Consider the following 16,762-nt stretch of genomic DNA (forward strand, 5'->3'; position numbering starts at 1 on the left):
TATATATTGATTTAGCATGGGTAGTCAGTAAGATAGTATAATACATACTCATATCATCATCAGGTATGATGATGATATAATTAATGTCGAAATATTGAATCCTGACACGATGGCGTGCATTTCGATACTTGGAGTATGTATTATACTCTCTAGTTAGTAAGTATTTGAAGAATTAGCATCAAAGCCTCTACACAAGAACATATGCAATCCACAATAACCTCCAGGTTCTTCCTTGGGAAAGACAATACCAGCTGGTATTTGCATGTAGCAGAAACATTTTGGCGTAGCAGAAACATTTTGGCGCAGCAGTTATGTTTCAAATTCTCAATCTTAAGTTCAGGAGTTGTAAAACTCTCATTGTAAATTTTGGTTGTGTCCTTGGGCAATGCACTTTGCCTACGGTTGTGTCTCTCCACCCAGGAGTGCAAGTGTGTTCCTGGTTAAAGGGAACTGAGCATGTGCTCTAAATGTGAAATGCTCAGAACCATTTTTGGCATTAAATGCTATTATTATTTTTATTTTATATATTCTATTAATTTCCAGGTGATAATGGTGGAGTTATGTATTCAATTCTTGATGGTAATTATGGCAATGCTTTTCGGATTGATCCTGCAACTGGTCGGATGCAAGTGGCTACCAGTCTAGACAGAGAAGTAACACCTATGTACACCATTACTATCCTAGCCACGGACAGAGCAGAAGGTGATGCCATGAGCAGCACTGCACTTGTTATTGTAACAATTCTTGATGAGAATGACAACAGGCCATTGTTCACACAGAATGTCTACACAGCGAATGTAGCAGAAGATGTCCCTATGGGTACTAATATCATTCAGGTGTCGGCTACCGATGCTGATGTAGGTGTAAATGCAGACATCACGTTCAGCATCATCAGTGGAAATGAGAACTCGTTGTTCGCAATGAACAGCACAACTGGACAGATCTCACGGGGTATGAATGCATTTGATTTTGAGTCTGCTGGTTTGCACAGTCTCATTGTGCAGGCATCGAATCAAGATGGAGAACAATCAACTGGTAAGAATTTCAATTATGAATACAGTTAATAGACCGAATCGGCAGCTCGGGTCACATGACTTATAGTGGGTATTAGGGTTTGTTTACATCTATCAAGATCGCGAGATGACAGTGCATTGAATATGGCTATGCCTTGTTGTTGATGTACAGTAAGTCACATCATAGATGCTGCAAATGTTGGTTGGAATGCGAGTTATAATTTGGTAAATCATTTAGAAGTGTTCCAAAATTAAATTTTCAAACACTTACCAGTTTGGTTTGGTAAGGCTCCAATGGATAGTGGGAACAAGGCCTGGAAGTTTTTCAAGGAAAGGTACGGTACCTTCACTACGTACATTGCTCCAGAGTGGGGTCGTCGCCAGCAGAGGTACTTTTTAGGCCTTGGCCTAAGTCAAGAATATTATTCATGGCAAATACTATCGCAGCATGAAATAGGAAACAAATCTCCCCATTTGTTGTAAGAGTATTATTTTACAGTTATTTTAAATCCAAAATTAAGTCATAGGATATTACATAGTAGTTACTGCCAAGGGTGATGATCATCATATGACATAAACAAATATTATTATTATGTACTGGCATTAGGATGTACCATACCAACCAGGCCTGTCATCACCAGCCTGTTTCCCAGACAAAGTTCGGTTGAGCATTCAGTACCGTTAAGGTTTATTTTTTTCAATTTTATTACCCTACTCGACTACAGAGATATAATAGTTGGGGCATAACAACTCCCTCCCTGGTCCAGGCCCTTGTCAAGGCTTACACTACAGTGCATCAATAGGCCTAATACCTGTATGTAGCCTACAGTACATTAGCAGCATTCCAGAGCCTAAATAAAATACACGGGAGATTGCCATAGTAATTATAAATCACTATTTAAAAAGAAAACGAAACATAGATTTACTGCTTTACTTTAATTTGGGTCGCTGTCTAAAAAACATCATAACTCTCTCAATATACTGTGTTCAAACTGAGCACACTGTAGTTTATGATGTGGATGTTTACATTTAGTACCCACTATATGTCACATGACCAGTAATATTTGTTTGATTTGTGTATTTCGTAAATATTTACCTGGATGAAGTGATATAAACCAGATTCCTAATGAAACTTACCCACGAAAAATAATGGAATCGTTTAACCTAGGCATATATAAGGCATAAAAATACACAAGTGACCAGAAGCATCTTAGACAAGTACAGTATACACTTTAACTTCAAAGTAAGCTGCTAAAATTATAAAAACTATGTATTAATGTGTTTGTGTCACCATTTATATATTTAATTTAGTAAAATATGTTGTAGGTTTTTATCATAAATACCTTTTAATTTGTAGCGACTGTCCATATTACCATTGATGATGTGAATGATGAAATGCCGCAGTTCACGCAAGAGCTCTACCAGCGACCTGATTTGAGTGAAAATGCACTAGCTGGTGATGTTGTGGTTATAGTATCAGCCACAGATCGTGATACTGGTTCTGGTGGTGTTGTCTCTTACAGCATTGTAGCAGGTAAAGTTGATTAGTTTTCTTATCAATCAGCATCTTATTTAGCATGTTTAATCTCAATTCAATTAAATAGTTAGCCATCTACATTATTGTATTTTTATGCTTGAATGTTATTTTTGTATTCAGATTAATAAAAACTAAAATAATTATAAAAATTGTATCTTTTACATATGAATGTAACTCAGCATACGTGGCTCATCCAGCTTACATCACTGCTGATTTGTGTATTCATTCCACAGGCTAGAATATTTGATGCCTTGGCCTTTGACATAGACATGCACAGTTGTAACTACAAGGAGGCATGATAAAAAGTATTTAATGGCTAATGAATAAAAATGTCTCTATAAATAATGAACAATAAGACCCTATATATCAGCGTTCCACAAACTTTTTACTTCACTGCCTATTTACGATTCCAGGCAACATGCCGCGGCCCAGCAGCCCAGTCGCGCCAGGGACCAACATACCAAAACCTGGCAAGAACTTTTGATCATGAAGCCTCCTTGTATATACAATATTTTGACATCATTATCTATTCTCTCAGTGATAAAAGTTCATTGTATACAAATTAAATATTATTTTATTAAATAAATAATACCATACAGTTGTGTCTATGCCCCCATAGTTTGCGGAACGTCGCTATAGATTTATTGTAAAATTGTTCATAGTTTTAAAACAAACTTTATTTCAGGTGATGAATTAGGCTTGTTTGGAATGAATCCCACCAGTGGTGCTCTAACTGTTGTAGGGAGCCTCGATTATGAAACCTTTCGCAACTACACACTCACCGTTGCTGCAACTGACCAATCACCACCCAACAATGTTGGATATGCAAATGTAAAGATCATGATTGTAAATGTGAATGATGAAGTTCCACGGTTTGAGAGAACCAGGTACACAGAGTATGTGTATGAGAATGTCATGGTTGGATATTCAGTAGCGCAGGTAACTTTTGCTCTTAGAGCTGCCAACTTAATGTTGTGAGTTAGTATTTACTTGTCATATTGTAAACTTGAGCATGGGCCTTTGCTTGCTGTTTCTCCTTATGGAATATAAATGCTATAACCCGGAATATTCCGTAGAGTTTTAGAAAGGTTTTATATTTTTAATGGCTAAGTAGTTTATCCAATGACAATTGGTAATAATAAGCACTTTGGTCTATAAAGCACTTTGGTCTAGACTATATCAGTTGATCTCATTGGCTTAGCTGGAAGGGTCATCCTCTTTAAATATGGTTTAAATAAAATTTTAAAAATCAATATAGTGCTATATAAGGACTCTTTTTACTATTACTGTATTATTATTTTGATTGTTGTTTGTGTATATTCACCATGGAAACCTTAAAGAAATATGATTGTTAATTTTCTCAGGTAACAGCAATTGATAGGGATGGGCAAGCATCTGTTGTGTACAGCATTGATACCAATGGTGATGCTTCAAACTTGTTTGATATAAACTCAACTACGGTAAAGTATTTATATTTGATCTACATGTCCATTGTGTAATAACATATTTACGTAAGACAATTCATGCTAGCGATCTCTTTACTTCTTGAAAATAATATTAATAATAACATTTAATAATGATTTTTTTTGTGTAGGGGGAAATAACAACCAAAGAACATCTTGATAGAGAGACTAGTCCAGAGATATCATTTACAATCTTTGCATCAGATGGTGGAATTGAAAGGGGCTCTGCTTTATTCAGTGTTATTCTTCTTGATGTTAATGATAATAAGCCTATGTTTGATGTGAGCTCAGAGGTCATTGCTGAGATAATGGAGAATTCACCAATTGGAAGCCTCGTTACTTCATTCATAGCAACTGATACAGATTTTGGTCCAAATTCACAGGTTGGTTGTGCTTTCTTTTTTAAATGAGTTGTGGTATATTATATCATATACTTGCTAACACTTTTGAAATTTTAACAATTTAAAAACAACACCTTACATGACCATACAATAACATTTCAATAACATGTCTCTCTTCCAAATTGAATTTTTAAACCAATTTTTATTTTAATTTGTTTTAGATTAGCTATAATTTCATAAGTGGTAATGAAGAAGGACGGTTTAGCTTGTCTGTTCTACCAGATGGCTGGGTGCAAGTTAATACCACAACAGATATTGATCGAGAGATGCAGTCTTCTTATCTTCTTAATGTAAGTACACATGACACACACACACAGCTTTTACTTGATTTCAAGTGCATAGAGCAATACATATAACATGCTATGTAAGTGGACAATTATTAGTATAATTTATTTAGTTGCAAAACTAATTTTTGTTGTAGACATTTCCTTTACATCAAACTAGGATTAATAGGTTCATAATTATTAATTTATATTATTTATATATTCAAGATTGTATTTTGTAGTATTACTTTCTATTTTTTGTAAATTTTATTTATCCTAGGATTCTAAGGATTATCAGTTTATCTTTTTATTGCCTGTATCAATAAACCAACTAGTCCTTTGTTCCCTGCATCCCATTCTGACATCTTTACTTTTTGTCATTGATTTTCTAATGCATGTGATTGTTTTTTTAGGTTTCTGCTATTGACAATGGAATCCCTTCACAGCATAATAACTTGTTAATAAGAGTTGTCATACAGGATGCTAATGATAACACTCCAGAATTTTCTGCAAAGGAGTACAGCGCCACCATTAAGGAGGTAACTATTTTTACATTATAATTATTTAATGTATCACCACTTCAGTGCTAAATGTCTTTAGTTTAAGTACATAATGTGACATATTTTATTCACTTTTCTTGCAAATCTTGTTCATGTTAAAATGATTTTCATTTATAGAATTCAGTGGCAAATACAGTTGTAGTTAATGTCCAAGCTTCAGACGCAGATGATGATCAGAATGGCGCCATTCGCTATGACATCACTGCTGGCAATCCTGGTGTTTTCGCCATTGATGCAATTTCTGGCAACATAACAACTACTTATACTAACCTGGATCGAGAGGTCAAAGAGTTTTATAATTTAACTGTAGTAGCTAGAGACCTTGGCAGTCCTTCAAAAAAGGTAAGATATTTGAATTAAACTCTTTTTGACAGGCATCAAGGCTGTATTTATGGGCTTTTTTCGCAAGTACTTAGGAACGTACCGAGCATTCGGTACAACAACACGTCAAGTAGGCAAAACACCACTCCTATAATATTTTCCTGACTTTCTATTTTCAGTCTACAACTTATGTTGAAATCACTGTACTGGATGCTAATGACAATGCGCCAATATTTGAGGAGAGCAGCCAAACTGTAAACATTATAGAGGGCACATCATCTGTTGGTATTGTGGTCGCTACAGTGCTTGCAACTGATGCAGATTTGGGAACTAGTGGAGACGTGCAATATTTTATTGAGGATGGAAACATTGGGGATGTCTTCTTGATCAACTCCACCACAGTAAGATGATGTCTAATGAAAAATTAGTACATGGTTGGGGATAGGAAAATAACATTTTGAGTTGCAGTGTTGATTTCTTGATTGACTTATAATTATTATATTTATAAAAAGTAATAAAGAAAATAAAAGGGAATAATGAAAAAGGTTTGCAGATGTTGGACTGAATGAAATAATTTGTGGTTTAATATTATATGAATGCATAGACAAAAGAATGAATGAACAAATGAATATTTATGAAGTTTTCATAAAATGACTAACAGTAATAATCCTCAGGTCTATTTTTGTAATATAAATGCATTAAATGTAAATAACAAAATTCAAATAATTTGGTGTCAATTTCAGGGTGTGATAACAACCTTGGCAACTCTTGATAGAGAGGTGGTGGAAGAGTATGTGTTAACGATCACTGCAATTGATCAAGATTCCAATGAAAACAACAGAAAGAGTAGCACAGCCACAGTAAGCACTTCAATTTTTACTTTATTGACTTTTCTTCCTAAACAAGCAGAACATTCATTTGCCTACAGGACGCTGCAACAAATGTTGGGGTGTTATTCAGTGTACCTCTACATTTAGGCCCATCTTTTATTTAATATACTTACCAAGATAACAAGAACCGAAAGGTCCACTGATTAATCTCAGATAAGAAAGTATAATACATTCTCCAAGTATTGAAATGCACGCCATCGTGTTGGGATTCAATATTTCATTCCTGACATAATTAATGTTGAAATATTGAATCCCAACACGATGGCGTGTATTTCAATACTTGGAGTATGTATTATACTTTCTTATCTAAGATAAAGAGACATGTGCAAGCTTTGGTATACTAACTTCTTATTTATTTATTTTTATTTCAACTTTATTTCACGAGGGTAGCTCTAACAGCTGCACTACAGTAGTACAGCTGACTTGAAGAGGCCCTCTGTCCTCCATTTTCCTTTTCCTTATATGGAACAAGCTTTTTCTATTTGTTTGCTGGTTATTGTATAGCTTCTGCTTTTGGTGGCCATTGACCCTGCAGAACACTTGACCTGCTCATTGTGAGTCACTGGTGTCATACATGCAAGCAGGGAATACACACAGGTTTTACCTACATTTGCCTCAGGTCGAGGTCACCCAACCCATACCTTGTATAGTTTATCACTCTTCTTTTAATTCTCTATAGTAAAGTTATTATTTTTTTTATAATTGAAAGCATGAATTGTTTTCTGTTTTAGGTGACAGTGCAAGTTGAGGATATCAATGATGTCGTACCCACCTTTCCATCATCATTTGTTGGTCCAATTTTTGTCCAAGAAGGAATACGTGGAGAATATCTTGGAACATACATTGCAGAAGATAATGATATTGGACTTAGTGGAAACATTCTTTATTCCTTAGGAAATGAATCAAGAGGTACACGTATTGTCTCAGTTGAATGTTAATAAAATACTCCCCCCCCTGTCTCTTATACACATCTAGACCCCCCAAAAAAAACCAAAAAACCAAAAAAAAACAACAAACAAACAATGAAAGAGAGAGCTAGTCATGAATGTGGAGATGAAAAAAGGAATTTTAAAAGTGTAAAAAGCAATTAGTGTATATTTGTTTATACAGTATATTTTGAGTTACATTAACACATTTAATGATTTTTTTTTCAGATATGTTCATGATCAATAGTGTTACGGGCATACTATCATTGAAAATAAATGTAGTTTTGGACTACGAGACTAAGAAAGAGTATAATATCAGCATCTTAGCAACTGACAGAGGCAGCCCTGCATTAGTTGGCATGGTAAGTCATATACATGTCAGCCTTTTGAAGGGTTGAATCAATTGCATTATTGTGTATTTAACTTTAACTAAAACAAATACTAATTTGTATATTCTCACAGATGGTTCTCTATGTGCAAGTACTGGATCAAAATGACAACAGTCCAGAGTTCAATAACCTCCCATATCTGGCTACTGTTCCAGAAAATATTAGTGTGGGTGCTAGCGTCTTCCAAGTAAATGCATATGATATTGATGGTGCTGATTTCCAACCAATCAGACTGAGTATAATTGAAGGCAATTATGGTGCTGTATTTAGGATTGATGAGGTAATCATTTCTGATTAATTAATCATTATAGGTTTTCTATACAAGCTAAGAAAAGGAGTAAAATTTAGTTGTTTTGTGTCTAATTGATTTGTTATGAAGGCACTTATGGTGCTGTATTTAGGATTGGTAAGGTAAAATCATATTTCTGATTAATTGATTATAAGTATTATGAAATATTATCAAATTTGAATGTTAAACATGATGTAAAAACTAAGAAATATTCTAAAGCATTAATGGTAGCATTCATAATAATATTATTCATAGTACTGATTGTATAAACTAAGAAATATTCTAAAGCATTAATGCTAGCATTCATAATAATATTATTCATAGTACTGATTGTATAAACTAAGAAATATTCTAAAGCATTAATGCTAGCATTCATAATAATATTATTCATAGTACTGATTGTAAAAACTAAGAAATATTCTAAAGCATTAATGGTAGCATTCATAATAATATTATTCATAGTACTGATTGTATAAACTAAGATATATTCTAAAGCATTATTGCTAGCATTCATAATAATATTATTCATAGTACTGATTGTATACTAGTTTTATAAAAGCTCAAAACGTAATATTTAAGTGGTGTTGTATCTAATTGATTTGTTTTGTATTTCTTTAAAGACTGGGACTGTGTTTGTTAATAACAGCCTGGATAGGGAGACAACGAGTTTATATGAACTAGTAATAGCAGCTACAGATAATGTTCAAGATCCTGATAACAGTCGAACAGTAAGTTGTCAGTCTCTTGTTACAATAGATCATGCTGTGACAGATAAAGCGCAGTATATAATAGATGAATTTCATAGTCATCCTCTTCGTTTCTACTAAACAGAATATAACAGAGTGTGTATTGAATCTAGACGTAATTCATGTAGTTTGCTTGCTAGCCTTGTATGTCTATTAATAGATTTCATCTCACCGTGAATTTGTTTGCTCACCTGAGAAATATGTGTATTTTTATTATAAAGATAGCAAAAGTTAAAGTTAAAGTGGAGTTGTAGTTTTGAAGTAAAGATGCTTGTATTTTAATGAAATTATTTAGAAATGAAAGCTTAAAATTTAGAAGTCCCTAATTAAAGTGCATTCTTGTTTTTGTTCACTATAGAAATAGTTAATAGACTGTTTCCTAAATTTTTCTTTAAGGTACATTTGTTGTTCAGCTTTTTGCAAGTGACCCAGATGGCTACCCTTTGACCTTTAAGCTTGACAATGGTGGATTAAATAAGTTCACAATTGACTCCTCCTCTGGTGTCATCACAGTAAGATTTTAACAATTTTAAACTTGAATGACTTTTGGTGTAATTCTCAATGCAAGTGCAAACACTAATAACTACAACTTTCTACATTTTTATTGAAAAATACATAAAATACTTACAATACATACATTTATTATTAAAATTTAGAGCTGTTCTGTTCTAAGTTATATTAATCCTACACTAGAATTTTGAAATCAGGATATCGTAATATTACAAATTATTACTTTTGTTATCTTAATAGGTTGCCACCACTCTTGATTTTGAACAGCAAAAGTTTTTTACTTTGACAATCTCCGCATCTGATACAGGGTCATCTCCACAGACAGGATACTCAACTGTCTATCTTCAAATTCTCGATATCAATGACAGTCGGCCAAAGTTTACCAAGCTAATTAGTAACTACGTTATTCAGGAGAATTCACCCCCGATGCTGATTGGTAATGTCACTGCAGAAGACGATGACACGTCCTCTAACATTTCATACACAGTCATGTCTTTAATAGCTTTTGATGGTAACAGTATTCCGATTTCGGATGACAGTTTGTTCCAAGATTTTATCCGACTTGATTCTATGACAGGTGATATTTATGCAAATGAAGGTATTGATCGAGAGATAGCGGTGCGCTTGGAACTGACAATCAACGCGAGAGATTTAGCTGCCTTCAATCCTGATTATTATGACAGTGATCCTGATGGTAAGCTGTATATTAAATTGATATTAATTGTATTGTACATAATGACATAGGATAGTTTGTCTGAAAACAACCTTGTTGCATACAATCAAATTCCTACCTACAAATACCATACATTTATGTATTATAATATATATTCATATATTCATGCATATATTTATATATTTTTTTTAATTAGTTTTATACATTATCTTTTACTTTCAGCTGTGGTTCGTATTGAAATCAGTGATGTAAATGACAATGCTCCCGCATTTAGCAGCGCCAACATAATCCAGAGTGTTGCTGAGGGCACACCCATAGGCACCGTTATCCTGAATGTTAACGCCAATGATCCAGACAGTGGTTTGAGTGGTGCTGTCTTATACACACTGATTAATACAACTGAGATCATTACCATAGACAATACAACTGGCCAAGTAACACTAACACAAGAATTAGACAGAGAAGCAAATGAAGAGTTAACCTTTCTGATCAAGGCTTCTGATGGTGGGGTGCCATCTCTGTCAAGCATCCTGCATTTGGATCTACTTGTTCTTGACATCAATGACAACAACCCAGTATTCAGTCAGACATACTACCATGTTGAAATCCCTGAGAATATTGTAGTCAGTGCAGATGTTATACAAGTAACAGCTACCGATATCGATGAAGGCAGCTTTGGGACGGTCATGTACAGTCTATCCGGTGGACAAGGAAAATTCAGCATTAACCAGATGACTGTATGTTAATTTGTTTTTGTTACATATGTTTATGTTTCATAATTTGCAGTTTCAAAAACATTATTATTTATTCGAAATTAATAATTGTTGGTTGTTAAATGTACAATGGCTAGTAATAGTGATAGTATAATTCCTCATATTTTCTTTTTTTTAAATTAACTAATTATATATATTTGGTTGTTTATAAACACCACTCTATTGTACTGTATCTCTTTGCTTCAGGGTCTTGTAATTGTGTCTGCGCCCCTTGACAAGGAGGAACAGGGTAGCTATACCCTTACTGTCACAGCAAGGGACAATCCATCTGGTTCTGTCAACAACAGGCGGGAAAGCTCAGCTCAGGTAGGAATTGAAATTTGAGAAGACAACCAATCATGTCAAAGTTCAAACGTTCATTAAGCTTGAGGTTATGACTCAGAGGCATACATCATGGGCTACTAGGACAAGAACAATATATTCTTCACATTATAAGCTTTAAAATAATGGTACATTTACTGGACTTGATGTACTATTGCCAAAGTTAAGAGTAAAATTATTATGGCTCCTGTGTACTAAAGTACACAATACTCCCGTGTTCTTAAGCTAATTATCCCGTGTTCTTAAGCTAATTATCCCGTGTTCTTAAGCTAATTATCCCGTGTTCTTAAGCTAATTATCCTGTGTTCTTAAGCTAATTATCCCGGGTTCTTAAGCTAATTATCCCGTGTTCTTAAGCTAATTAAGCAGATGATATGTTGGTTTTGGGATGACATAGCCTGATTTATATATTTTATAAGGTATAAGCTTTTAACAGAATATTAGAATGATTTTATTTACACAATTTTTGTAGCCTTTGCATGTATGCTTAAATTTATGGATTTTATTTATAGAATCATTGAATACTGTTTATTTTTTCTGTTACATACTGAAAGTCAATTCTTTATTTTTAATTAATTAATTTTTTTGTGGGAGTATATCTATAATATAACTTTTCTTCATCGTCATGCATATTTTAAGTAATAATTTTGCCAACAATCCTTAGGTTATTGTCACTGTTGAAGATGTTAATGAGTTCCCACCACTGGCTTCTATGGACCAATACACTTTCGAGGTTGAGGAAAATCTTCCAGCTGACACTCTGATTGGCCAAGTGGTGGCTGAAGATCCAGATAATTCACCAAACCAGCAACTGACATTCACAATCACTAACTCAACTTCACCAGGTAATCCATTGAGTCTGACTTTTTTAAGTGACCTATCATCCATATACTTTGTTTAAATGGTAATACTATTATTTGGATATCCTAAAAAAGTTGGTAGGTGTCTTAGCCTTTTCTACATTTGGAGCAGATATTCCCTATTATTATAATTTTTTAAAATTTGTTACCGAGAATAAACGCATTAGCAGGGGAGCCCCCATCTACATTTAGGGCAGATATTCCCTATTATTACTAACCTTTCGCATTTTAAAAATTTGTTGACAGAATTTCTTTCATTGTTGAGAATAAACTCATCGACAGGGGAGCTATTTACAACAGTGTCACTTGATAGGGAGTCAAATGCCTATCCAAGTACCACAATATTGACAATTGAGGTAATAGTTATTTTATGTTTTAATCTATTTATACCTATTGTGCATTAATATTATTCAAGTGCTTGCATATAGTTTTGTTACATCATCTTTGAATTTTCGAGAACCCCTTCCTGCAATAAGCATCCTCCCTCCCCAAACCCCTTTTCCATGCCATTGGTAGGAATTTTGCATGATGTCAATTATTTTTTATTTAGCTAAATAGTTTCATCTGGTTTCCAATATATAAGTTCCACAGAACAAAATAACAGTGAATATTGGTTTACTTTAAGAAATGTATACTACTAAACTTAGATGTTACTTGTTGTAACTGAAATGATCATATTGTAATTTTTTATTACAGATTTCTGATAATGGTTTCCCTCAGATGTCGTCGCAGCCTCTAGTGGAGGTTGAAATCTTAGATGTAAATGACAATGACCCTGAGTTCCTATCACCTACTTACTATGCAAACATTTCTGAAGACTCTTCCATTGAGACATTAGTCAGTGTTTTTTTTTATATTCATTTTAAGAAAACTTTTGTCAGAGGATGACTGATTGACATCTATTATCAATTTAATATTAGATTAACCTAATAAATTCCTCTTAATCATTTACAGTTTAAAATTCTACTGCTCAGTATAATATTTCTATTACTGATGACTTGTTTTCAGGTTTTAGCATTATTGATAACAACTATGCACCTAATTTAGTCTATTTCGTGAATACTTACCTGGATAACCGACTAAAGTCTGCGTCTTCGCTAGGAAATCAGCTCTGAAAATGAGACGAACAAACAAATGCGAATCCGTGCTGCGCAACAGACGCGTGCGATGACAGAATTGCTTGAAAAGACTGCTAGTAATTTCAAAGGCTAGAGTGTATCCAACTTCGAACAACGTCGAAAAGGGAATGAGGACGTTTGTTAGGGAGATGGTTCGCACGTGGCGCCTTGGGTCGGACTGTTCCATTTTTTTCGAAGGGGTGTTCCGTATTGGGAGCAATGGCAATTAGTCGGTTATCCAGGTAAGTATCTCACTCATAGACTACCAACATTACGATTGATTTGTGTATTTTACAGGGTATTATGTTGGAAGATGTATAGCAGTAGATAATGATGCTGGCAGCGACACTTCACAGATAATTTACAGCATCATTGGAGGGAATTCTGCTAAGGCCTTTGCAGTCAACTCATCCACCGGAGAATTGGAAACTACTACAATGCTAGACAGGGAATTAGTTGCATCGTACACCCTCATAATTCAAGCCAGCAACCAAGATGGGTTGGCTTCAACAACTCAAGTAAGTTGCAGTATATTCACATGTAGGCAATGGTAATAATAAATTAGGTGATGATAAGTTTTGAATGTGCTTTTGTTTCATATCTTATATATCATATATCTTTTCATTTAGGTCTCCATTACTATTGAGGATATCAATGATGTTGTGCCACATTTTGAGCCTTCTTTCTTACCAATCCAAGTGCTCTCAGAAAGTGTTGATATAGGCACAGTGGTTGTCACGGTAACAGCAAAGGATGAGGATGAGGGTGCCAATGGAGAAGTTGTTTATAGTATCATTGGTGGTAATGATGGAGGTAATCAAATATTCATTTGATTTATTTATAGAAATAAAAATACATACTTAAATGCTTATAATGTGGGTGTATCAGATCTTTTGTTTTTTAAGTCCATTGATAATTATAAATACTGCTGTTGGAATATTATTAAACGGTAAAGGAATACTCTCATTACAATAATAAGTTACTATAAAATTACCTCTGTGGAACATCTTAGCCTTTGGACTATGCAGCATATTGTTGTAGAAGAAGTACTTTATTAAACAAATTATGTTTGTCTCTACATTAGGTGTTTTCACAATAGACCAACAGTCAGGAACTATCTTAACAGTCCAATTGCTTTCTGAGCAAAACCCACAAGTGTTCACCTTTGACCTGGTAGTCATGGCAATGGATGAAGGAGATGATCCCTTATCAAGTACAACAGTAGTCTCCATCAAGATTAATGATGAGAACAATCATAAGCCAGTTTTTATCAGTCCAGTGGCTGGTCAGAGGCTTACAGTGCCTGAGGTGAGGTTTTGAACTTTGATAATAAAGAGCTTTTGATTTGAGCAATGACGCGACGTTAGAACGGAATCACTCATGCGTGACCCTCCTACCTGGCATCCTATGTTCTCTGCATACTTAGATTTGGCCAGATTGCGTTCCAAAATTGACTCAACGAAGTGACTTTAATGTTCTTGCATGCGCAGATAACTTTTACTGACGTCATTACGTTCTACGTCCTCCATAGTCCTACCGTCGTCGTGCAATCGAAAGCTCCCTAATGTATCACTATGATCATACCCTTAAACTTTAAAACAAAATTTACTTTCTTTTAATGATAATTGAACCAGAATTCTATATAAATGCTGAAAATGGACATTTTTATATTTTGGTATATTGTAGGATATTTATATTTTATTGATAATATTCACTTTTTCAACATAAGAAAGAAATTTTAAATCTGAATTAATAAATAATGTATGTCGAGTCAATTTGTGCACTCAAAATTAAGGTATAATTTATATTACACGATTGGTTAAATACTTGAATATAATTTGCCATAAATTTAGACTAGATAAGGGTGTTTTCTTCACCTTCTAACCTTGCTTTGATTTGTCACCATGTGTTTAATTAATACTTGAATTTGATTGGATGTTTTTACAGAATGTTGATGCTGGATACCTGATTACAATAGTTAGTGCTACAGATGGGGATGCTGGGGACAGCAGCATTATCACATACGGGTTTGATGATTCAAGAACAGAAGACCACGATATACTACTCAAGTTCAGCATCGACCCCAACACTGGTAGATTGCTCAGTAATACTACCTTTGATAGAGAAATGCAGGAAACATACACGGTAAGCCCTGAGATCAAATTGATTGAGATGTTCAGAAACCTATTGATAAAGGTTAAAATACACTGACATTGCAATTCTATGAGTTTTTATACCGAGTGTACTGCCCTTGATAAATTCTTGATACTTTTATTTAAACTATATTTTATTTAATTGATGAGAGCGGAGTTTGATTAGCGGTTCTGTATTCAAACCTTGTAAGCAGATTTTCTTTGTCATGACTGAAAACTTCACTTTAGTTTATATAGGACCAAACCATCCTGAAAATTGACAGGTTACTTGCTGTTATATATGAACAAATATGTAAATAAACATTGTTTTATTGTCTTCAGTTGGTTTTAACGGCACAAGACAATGGTGTACCAAGACAAACCACACAACAAGAGATCATAATAGAAGTGTCTGATGTAAATGACAATGAACCAGGTTTCCCTACAATAGAGCCTGGTGTTCCTCCTGTGCAAGTGATGTCTGTTCCGGAAGGAGCAGTAAATGGAACTTATGTTGGCACAGTCATGGAAGCTGTCGATCCAGATAAGGAAAAAGACTACTATTACTTCATTGTTGGTATGTTTTTTAGATGATTTAAAATGTTATGTGATTGGTTCTGAATTATCTCTACATTATTTTTCTGTTTAGACTTTACTGATCAATATATTGATTCTGAGAATTTATAAAATTATATAAATGTGCTTACAGGAACTGAAGTGACTCTCTTAAAAGCATATTTCTCGTCATTGGCTACCTGAAGCTCCTTAATACTACAGTACTATAATCTTTACAAAAAAAAAGGCAATTCACTCTAAGAACTCCATGCATCAATTAACAAAGTAAAATGTTCAAACATTCTTTTTAGATGGGAATGACCCAGTAAGGTTTAACTTGAACAAAGATTCTGGTGAGTTGTTTGTAGTGGGCCCTCTAGATCGTGAAGTTGGATCAGCAGTCAGTCTCATTGTTAAAGTGTCGAGTGATCCAGTCTACACAACAACTCAGAGAAGGAAGAGAGCAACTACTGACCTGCTGTCTGACCGCTCTTTGTTAGAGGTGATTATTAATTTGGAGGATGTTAATGACAATGGTCCAGTATTTGCAGAAGCAGTATATATTGCAGGTATGAGTTTTTAAATATATTTCTCTGTGTGTTTTCTTCAAATTAAGTTTTAATTTCGCTACCATATAAAAACACAAGATATTAATCATATCATTATTAATTATATAATTTAATTCAATAGTAAATAATGCAATTGAGAGTTACTATTTACATATAATAGTAGTAGAATTTTGTTAGAATGTCCAAATCCAGATAATGAAACTATTATCATTGTTCCTTAAGCTAGAACAAACCTTAAAGTAATAGAACCATTTTCTAGATACAGTATTTGTAGGTCCCTCAAACAGAGCATGTTAGAACTAAGGCACGTATGCTGTAAAGGCAATGAAGGTATGAAGACGCACCATGGCATTGATATATGCTGTACTAGGTTGAACGACCATATTGTTTTTTAGAGGTGTTATAGTTTAAGGTAGATGGCAATATTATATAGGTATCTCATTCATAGAATAC

At 34.1% G+C, this 16,762-nt stretch overlaps 1 protein-coding gene across 1 annotated transcript in view; it reads left to right on the top strand.

Moving 5' to 3' along the window:
• Nucleotides 1-16,762, top strand: part of LOC117110695 (cadherin-23-like) — a gene marked incomplete at its 5' end in the record, with an annotated part of 48,020 nt that overhangs the window by 25,888 nt on the left and 5,370 nt on the right. The window contains 28 exons of the mRNA XM_033253454.1: nucleotides 544-1,035; nucleotides 2,371-2,547; nucleotides 3,236-3,489; nucleotides 3,915-4,010; nucleotides 4,145-4,396; nucleotides 4,576-4,704; nucleotides 5,091-5,216; nucleotides 5,355-5,579; nucleotides 5,738-5,959; nucleotides 6,302-6,418; nucleotides 7,180-7,357; nucleotides 7,603-7,736; nucleotides 7,837-8,043; nucleotides 8,673-8,787; nucleotides 9,195-9,310; nucleotides 9,549-10,002; nucleotides 10,204-10,718; nucleotides 10,941-11,060; nucleotides 11,740-11,920; nucleotides 12,182-12,291; nucleotides 12,632-12,772; nucleotides 13,037-13,130; nucleotides 13,351-13,571; nucleotides 13,683-13,866; nucleotides 14,138-14,361; nucleotides 15,001-15,198; nucleotides 15,528-15,762; nucleotides 16,052-16,309. Of these exons, the coding sequence (XP_033109345.1) occupies nucleotides 544-1,035; nucleotides 2,371-2,547; nucleotides 3,236-3,489; nucleotides 3,915-4,010; nucleotides 4,145-4,396; nucleotides 4,576-4,704; nucleotides 5,091-5,216; nucleotides 5,355-5,579; nucleotides 5,738-5,959; nucleotides 6,302-6,418; nucleotides 7,180-7,357; nucleotides 7,603-7,736; nucleotides 7,837-8,043; nucleotides 8,673-8,787; nucleotides 9,195-9,310; nucleotides 9,549-10,002; nucleotides 10,204-10,718; nucleotides 10,941-11,060; nucleotides 11,740-11,920; nucleotides 12,182-12,291; nucleotides 12,632-12,772; nucleotides 13,037-13,130; nucleotides 13,351-13,571; nucleotides 13,683-13,866; nucleotides 14,138-14,361; nucleotides 15,001-15,198; nucleotides 15,528-15,762; nucleotides 16,052-16,309 (5,775 nt within the window). The remainder of the gene's footprint in view (nucleotides 1-543; nucleotides 1,036-2,370; nucleotides 2,548-3,235; nucleotides 3,490-3,914; nucleotides 4,011-4,144; nucleotides 4,397-4,575; nucleotides 4,705-5,090; nucleotides 5,217-5,354; nucleotides 5,580-5,737; nucleotides 5,960-6,301; nucleotides 6,419-7,179; nucleotides 7,358-7,602; nucleotides 7,737-7,836; nucleotides 8,044-8,672; nucleotides 8,788-9,194; nucleotides 9,311-9,548; nucleotides 10,003-10,203; nucleotides 10,719-10,940; nucleotides 11,061-11,739; nucleotides 11,921-12,181; nucleotides 12,292-12,631; nucleotides 12,773-13,036; nucleotides 13,131-13,350; nucleotides 13,572-13,682; nucleotides 13,867-14,137; nucleotides 14,362-15,000; nucleotides 15,199-15,527; nucleotides 15,763-16,051; nucleotides 16,310-16,762) is intronic.

This window comes from Anneissia japonica, unplaced genomic scaffold, assembly GCF_011630105.1.
Source record: "Anneissia japonica isolate Jap-2015-1 unplaced genomic scaffold, ASM1163010v1 scaffold16806_len104710_cov188, whole genome shotgun sequence".
Taxonomy (NCBI): Eukaryota; Metazoa; Echinodermata; class Crinoidea; order Comatulida; family Comatulidae; genus Anneissia; species Anneissia japonica.